The sequence below is a fragment of the Cinclus cinclus genome, chromosome 1 (assembly GCF_963662255.1).
Source record: "Cinclus cinclus chromosome 1, bCinCin1.1, whole genome shotgun sequence".
Taxonomy (NCBI): domain Eukaryota; kingdom Metazoa; phylum Chordata; class Aves; order Passeriformes; family Cinclidae; genus Cinclus; species Cinclus cinclus.
In genome coordinates, this window is record NC_085046.1 from 113,797,111 (window position 1) to 113,804,381 (window position 7,271).

At 37.2% G+C, this 7,271-nt stretch overlaps 1 protein-coding gene across 1 annotated transcript; it reads right to left on the bottom strand.

Moving 5' to 3' along the window:
* Positions 1-316: 316 nt before the first annotated feature.
* SDR16C5 (short chain dehydrogenase/reductase family 16C member 5) lies at positions 317-6,757 on the bottom strand. The gene is made up of 6 exons (XM_062501834.1): positions 6,437-6,757; positions 3,728-3,859; positions 2,611-2,710; positions 1,684-1,828; positions 986-1,111; positions 317-410 (listed from the first exon to the last, which is right to left on the bottom strand). The coding sequence occupies exons 1-6, from the start codon at positions 6,755-6,757 to the stop codon at positions 317-319; spliced, it is 918 nt and encodes a 305-aa protein (XP_062357818.1).
* Between the last annotated feature and the right edge of the window lie 514 nt (positions 6,758-7,271).

Below are 7,271 nucleotides of genomic sequence, written 5' to 3' on the forward strand. Positions count from 1 at the left end.
TGGTCTTTTCTTCCCCCCAAAATTGCCAATTATTGGTTTGTGATGCAGGATCACATTTAAGGCATTATAAACCAAAGCAACAAAATTCAAAGTAATATATTTTCATGATGAGGTGAAAAGAAAACAATTTGCTGGACTAAAAAAAGTTATTCAGATGAAAGCTGTTGATTAAGAGCCAGTTAAAAAGCAAAAATCTTGTTACTATTGAGAGATGAGGCACCCAAAGCTCACAGCTGCTAGTGAAGTGAACTTTTCCCACCACCACCTTTTAACAACATCCACTTTAGAGCTGCTGGTCTCTGAATTTTGTGCTTTTTCACTCCTTCTTTGGTCGACCTTTGAAGGTACTCATGATATCAAGGATTCCAAAGTAGTCTAAAATGAGAACAGTTGCTTTCACTGGTAGGAAGCTGTAAGATAGGAACATGGAGGAAGAAGATAAAAAGGAACAGAGACATCAGAAGAGTTGTGTAGTTTTATCACAGGATTAGTTTAACCTGGCTAACACTGGCAAAGGCAGTATATGCTTTAGAATATAGACCCATTGGTCCTCTCAAATTATCATTTACACTCATTTGGCAGTCTGAGTTATTAGAAAGATCAGTATACTAACCTGGCTTGCAACAGAGTCTAAAGGGCCCAAATGCTGGAGCAAGACACTGAATGGGTTTACAGTTGGACTCAGATCTTAGAGGTCTTTTCCAACCAATAATTCTCTGATGTGCAGTTATGGAGAAGCAGCCCCAGTCTCTACAGCCCCAGTAAAGCTGCACCCCAATGGAGTCAGCGAGGCACAGTTAGGCATTTCTGTCATTGTTCTGTGACTCAAGGATAGACTGAACCCATAGAAACAAACAAACAAATGAAAACCCTTCTAAAACTGTGCATAACTTCATGAAAACTCACACCAGTTAAGTAAAAGCCTCTTTCATACTTCAAGCATGCCCAGACAGAAAAGAGAGAGGGGAAAAGAAACATAACTTACCTTTTCAAAAAATATAAAACATAAATGATGCGTGGTATGAACAACATTTCTTGGTTCTGTCGAACAGCACTGATTATCCTCTCAGCCACATACTCTGGATCCAGAATAGGAAGTATGCGTGGCCATCTGAAAAAGAAAATATTTATTGCTATAATACAAACTGCTTTGGATTCACATTTTATTCAAAAGTCTCTCAATTTTGCAGTTATTCAACTAAAAAAAGAAAAAATACTACAAGTCCTATGAACAACAGAATCTTCATTTTGTTAGAGTGGATATCATTATTTTCCCCCTGTATTAACTCTCGTAAGACAAAGCCAGAGATTTCATATTAAGACACACCAGACTTTTATTTGGCTCCTAAACTTTGTCATTATACATGCGTATTGAGCAAAGCCATGCCATCAATTTCAGAAGGAGAATGGGGGTTTAGAAACCAGAGAGGATAAATGGAGCATCTGGCTTTTGCAGAGGAAAGGACACCAGTTATGTTTCACTTTTTGGCTTAAATGAATAGTAAAGTACTCAGGCCTTTTGAGTTGCCCAGTCACTGGATAGCACAGTTAACACCCATCTGAAGCCCTAAAAATAATACAAGCAGAAAAAAGCCTGGCTCATGATTTTCATAGAGGAAACAGGGGTTTATAACATGCTAAAAATACAACCTTCATAAAAAAATCTCACAAGAGTTTACTCACTTGGATTCAACACCATCAAACATTCCGGTGTTTATAACGAAAGGACACACAATTGTGGTTTTAACACCAGTCTTTCTCAGAGTTCTCATCTCCATATCAATTGACTCTGCAAAACCAATTGCTGCAAATTTACTTGCACAGTAATCTGTAAAATAAAACATTAATTGCAGTTAAATATTTGAATTTACAAATTAAACTTTACTGCCCAACACTAAACCACTTCACATCAGAAGATGACTGTTTTTTAGGATTAGGTTAAAATTTGCTTTTGATGTCATTTGTTCCTTTTCTTTCCTCTCCTAAATCAACTGTTGTTCCAGACTGGCAGACAGAGGGTTTCTCAAGTCATCCCTGCTACCACTTTTCCACTCTCCATTGAACAACAGTAAATTAATATTTTTGCAGGCCGGTTTTTCTTTAAATTCATGCACTCACTTGTTATACCTCAAACTCAGGTTTTCAAGACTCTCTAATGTGGTTTCAACTTGAAACTCAATTTGTACTTATTATAACTCCCTCAGAGCTAGATTTCTTTTACTGCTATGCCACCTTATTTCATATTCTTCCCTCTTTGTATAGACATGCTCTAGAAATGCCTCCTGAACTTTCTCTAAATCTCAAGTGGTCTCTTCCCTATCAGAAACCTGAAGGTAAATTTTAACAACATTGAGTTTCTCAGCTTCCAAGTTCTATATATGGCTTCTAGATCCTTCTGCCTTGGCAGAAAACCCTGTTTCTCAGTACTGCTGAGCTTCTGGAAAACACTTTGTAAAGAAACAGTCTGTTTAAAGTCCGCTGCTTTGAAAGTCTGACTACTGGTTTTGGAAAGATCCAGAAACTCAAAATCAGTTTGTTTGTTCATTTTTTCCCCCCATGGATACTGACTGCAGAGTTTAAAAATCAAACTTATTAGCTTCAATACACTACCTGAAATCTGACTGCCTCCACACAGTCCTGCACAGCTTGCTATGCTAACCAAGTGTCCACGGTTAGCGGCAATCATTGCTGGGACAAAGGCTTTGTAAGTCTGCAAAGTAAATCAGAGTTGCAATGTAATATTTTACTAAGTAAGCTACATGGAATAATAATTTGAAGGTGTTTGTTGATTTTAGAGACTTTCTCCCAACAGTTTAAATAAGCTTTCCCCCTTCTATTATGGAAAAGATGTGTGTATGTATATGGAGCTTGCTGTTTGAACTCTAACATTCAGCTATTTAAATGTGGAGTTCCCACCCCACCAGTACTACCAAAGACAGATGGGGAACTTGATGAAAGCTAAATATATAGCTTAATCTAGTAATGAAGTTTATTTCAAACGAGAATTAAGTGTTCACTGCAAACTTTGTGAAACTGCAAAGATTTTAATTTCATCTTTTCCTTCTATTAAATTCATTAAATCTTTGTGATTAAATTTATTTCTAAATAAACTGAAACATGATTTAATATTTTCTTTACAATTCTTTATGAAATAAATACCATACAGGTGACCTGTCTTCACTGAAAGGAAGAAAAAACACACAAGGTTACTCAAGCTAGACAAAAGCTTCACTTAATACCAAGAGGATTATCAGAACATGTGGTGTGTCTTACTGAAATTATCACAGCCACAGAACGACTAGAACGCTAACAGAACAGAAGATCTGAAGTAGAATTGAATACTTCTCTGTTACTAGGGGCAGCAACTATTAGGCTGGGCTAGTTTCATGTCAATTAATAATGAGACTAAGATATGACCAGCCTCAGAATTTAGCAGATGGTAGACTTCAGTTCTTAAGAGAATTTCTCAATGTGAAGTGCTTCCACCTGCCTACACTAGCGATTCCCAAAGGATCCATTCTTCCACACTTTTAAAAATTTTTAAATTATATTAAAAAAACCCAAAAAAACTCCAGAGCAAAATAAGTAATTTCTCGTATAATTTCAGACTGAACTTTCAAAGAGTTCAGCATCCTCACATGTCTTCCTCACTTCCAAAAGGCAAAATTAACATTGAAAACATGATAAAAGGATGTCTTAGTATGTGTATGGAAAATACAGGCATTACCCAGAAGTGTGCCATTGTGTTCACTTCCATGGTTTTATCTACAAGTGAATCTGGAGAATCAAGAAACCTCTTCCCAATCACAACACCAGCATTGTTGATTAGGATGCTGACATCTCCAACTTCTTTTTTAACCTAAAACAAAACATCAAGATAGTGTGCAATAAATACAAAACATTCTTTCCAAGTATTATATATGGAAACTTCACAAAGATAAATATTACACATACAAGTTGAACTTTTGCTTGTTGTGGATCCAAATGCCTCAAGTTCTTGCACAGTCTCACCTGATGCCTTTTTAAAGGTGAGCTCTCAAATGGATTTTCTTCATATATGTGGAGCCCAACAGCTCCACACAAGCTTCTGCTTTCAGCACCTTTCAGCTGTTTCCGAGGACAAATGTTCCAGACAAGTCTTTAATTAAGACTTCAATTAATTTAATACAGAAAGCTTAACTAATGCAACAAGTATTTTGCTACAGTAAACACATCTTAAAACTAAAGAGCAATTCTGGATTAGAATCTGGCACACTGTATCCCAGAAATTAAATTGGCTAAAAAATAATACCTATACATTTAATTCAGTAAGAGGAAGTATAGTTTTAATTTTAGCTCTAGACTGAGAACATACATGAACAGACTCATCTGGGAGAACAGCTGTAGGCCATCTGATAGCAAGATATTGTGTCAGCTCTCCAAAGGAGAACAAAAATATTTAATATAGATTCTGAAGTACATGCCATTGATCTGAGCTATCTGGGAAAAATGAAATGGGTATAACAGTAAAGAAATAAAGAGTAATTTATCACCTCTCCTTTACTCTAGCTTAAGTTAAGTCTTCCTTAAACTTGCTCCAATCTTGTCTATTTTTTAAACTAAGTTTTAGGAACTGGGTACAGGGACAATAGAAATCAATTTTAAGCTATAGGCTTTAATAGCCAAAAGGCTGTCCTTCATCCTGTTGGTACAGGAAAGAAAGAAACAATGACCTGATACATCCAGAACTTTTCGGTTTTCTTCCCACCAAAGTAACTTCTTCATGGTGTCTCTGTGTGTCTGATGAAGCACATATTAAAGATCCACATACATTTCATTTTGGCTTTAAGACTGTTTTACTGGGAGCAAAGTTTTCAAAAATACCCTGCCCTGCCAGCATGAATTTAGTTCACCATAGTCCTGCAAAACTTCAAGTCTTCATGCAGCTGAATCACCAGAAGGGAAAAAGGGACCTGGAACCATGCTGTCATATCTTGCAAAGGCTGATGCTGAACACTAAGAACCAAAGTCTACTACGTTGCATGAAGTAAACAGTGGCACTGAGCACCACCTAATACTAAAGTCCTTTTGTAACTGTAAGATTGGATTGTTCTACATCATCAGCAGGACATGCCATTTCTGAAATAATGGTAGCAGGGTGTTTTCTTATATGCAGATCAGCATGAGGATTATTAGTGAATCTGACAACTGCTGAACTGCTGACAGAAGGTTTTAAATGAGGGACCATGAACTGGACCCTACTACAACTTCTTTGCTCCTGCCTAGCTCTGTGTGCATCATCCTGAACCCATCTCACACAGATCTACACCCTGTTCTCTTTTTCAAATTTGGCCAGCATGGCTCAGTCACTGCTTTTCTCCATTGGCCCACAGAGCTAGCCCTCCATTCATGTCCTCAAAACTAAAGGTTAATTTTCATCTTCTTCATTCCAGTATCCTTCACACTGTAATATTCCTCCTCCAGTTCTCCCAGTTCAGCAGGAAAGTAAAGCTATAGGTTCGTGGAGAGATGTGCAACTTCTCTGCAAGGACAGCAGATGTGCAGCTCAGCTGGTGTAACATAGCTGCAAGGGGGACCAAGGCTGATCAGCATGACTGGAATACAAAACCAATAGCAGCAGCCTCTAACAAGCTGCAATTCATGCACAAGCTTCATGCATCAGAAAGCTTTTCATAGTAATTTTTGCACAGATAGAAAAAGACAGGCGGCTAGGGCTTCTTAAAGAACACCAAAACATTATTTCAGCCAACAGATGCCCCTGAAGACAGCTGAACTTTTTTTAAAAGATAATCCACAGGCAAGACTCACTGTGGAAACCTCTTTGGTCAACAGTTAAGTTTAGCAAATTCTAAGCAAAGGAGAACAGGTTCTTACACTTGAAACGGTTTAACAATTTTAGCTTTTGGCAATACTGCTAGTCTGCCCATATTAACCCCATGTTATGCTTACAAAGATCTTCAGAAATGAAAGAAATAAATATTTAAGACATCAAGATACATTTATTAATTCAAATAAAGTCTGCAAAAATCTCTTCACAGCAATGGAATTATTTGAAAATTGTCTAAGCAGTTAATCCTTTTTACAATGTATGATCTTTTGGTAAAAGGCTGCCAGAACTTGAAATACTGCTTTAGCTTCAATAAATTGATTTTCCGCACTTCACGATTAAGTGCCTGCTCGGTAATTGAATGAATGAAAAGCTACCCAGTTAAAATGTGCCACTGAAAAAGAGCACAAGAGCTCATTTTATTTAAGGAATAGAGATACACAAGTCAACTCCAAAAAACAGAATTCTTGAAATAGATAGGAAGCACAATATATTCAGAATGAATTAACCTTAATCTCTTGCTTTGAATCCACTAGAAAACTTAATCATGCATCTTACATCCATGCTTGCACTCAGAATAATGTCACAGCCACAAATAAGATACTTTACCTGGTCAGCCACTCTGTAGACATCCTGTCTTCTGCTGCAGTCACAGACATAAGAGTGTACTCTTCCTGCTCCATTTTCCCTGGCCACTCTAACTGCACAGTTGAGTGCCTCTTGATTAATATCCCAGAGGACCACGGTGGCTCCAAGGGCAGCAAACTTTATTGCTAAGAGTCTTCCAATGCCACTTCCCGCTCCTGTTATTAATACGATTTCACCACGAACATTCTTCTTCCGTCGAGGAACAACCAAGAACACCAGTGACTCCAGTAAGTAATAAACAAAAAGTAGAATGAATTTTAATGTTTCCAGGAAGAAATTCATCTTCAGGCTATTTCTTCAGATACCTGACAAAAAACCCAAAACATTTACCAGATTGGGTAAACCATAGAGAAAATGCAAACATCAACACTGCAAAAACATTTTCACATCTATTCTAAATATTTTCTCTAGCCTGCTTTTGAGTGTTGTTTCAAAAAAAATATATAGGCTTACACCTGCACATCTAATCCATTTGTCCTGCTTTTGTCTCATCTTCAGGTTGCTTCTACTTTCCTCCAGGATGCAGTAACCCTTTCATTTACCATTCAGCAGCAGTAAGAAACACCTGCCTTCATCTGCTTTAGAAATTCCCCATCCCTCATGCCACGGGTTTCATTCTCTGCTCTGACAGAATGTGGACAAAAAAATCTTAAATAAATAAATAAATAAATAAATGCATACATACTACAACTAATAAAAATCTGCCCATTCAGAATCTTAAACAGAAATTCATGGCAATTACAAATCAAAACTCATGGTTTGATCAAAGAGCTTTAGTGCCCACAAACTAGTGCTA

What these genes read in the sequence shown, in the direction of transcription:
- SDR16C5 (XM_062501834.1), bottom strand. Translation starts at nt 6,757, where the DNA reads ATGAATTTCTTCCTGGAAACATTAAAATTCATTCTACTTTTTGTTTAT. An exon ending in TCTACAGAGTGGCTGACCAG is followed by an intron (nt 3,860 to 6,436) that starts GTAAAGTATCTT and finishes GTTTTGTTTTAG; the next exon opens with GTTAAAAAAGAAGTTGGAGA. An exon ending in TTTGATGGTGTTGAATCCAA is followed by an intron (nt 1,112 to 1,683) that starts GTGAGTAAACTC and finishes TTTCTTTTTCAG; the next exon opens with ATGGCCACGCATACTTCCTA.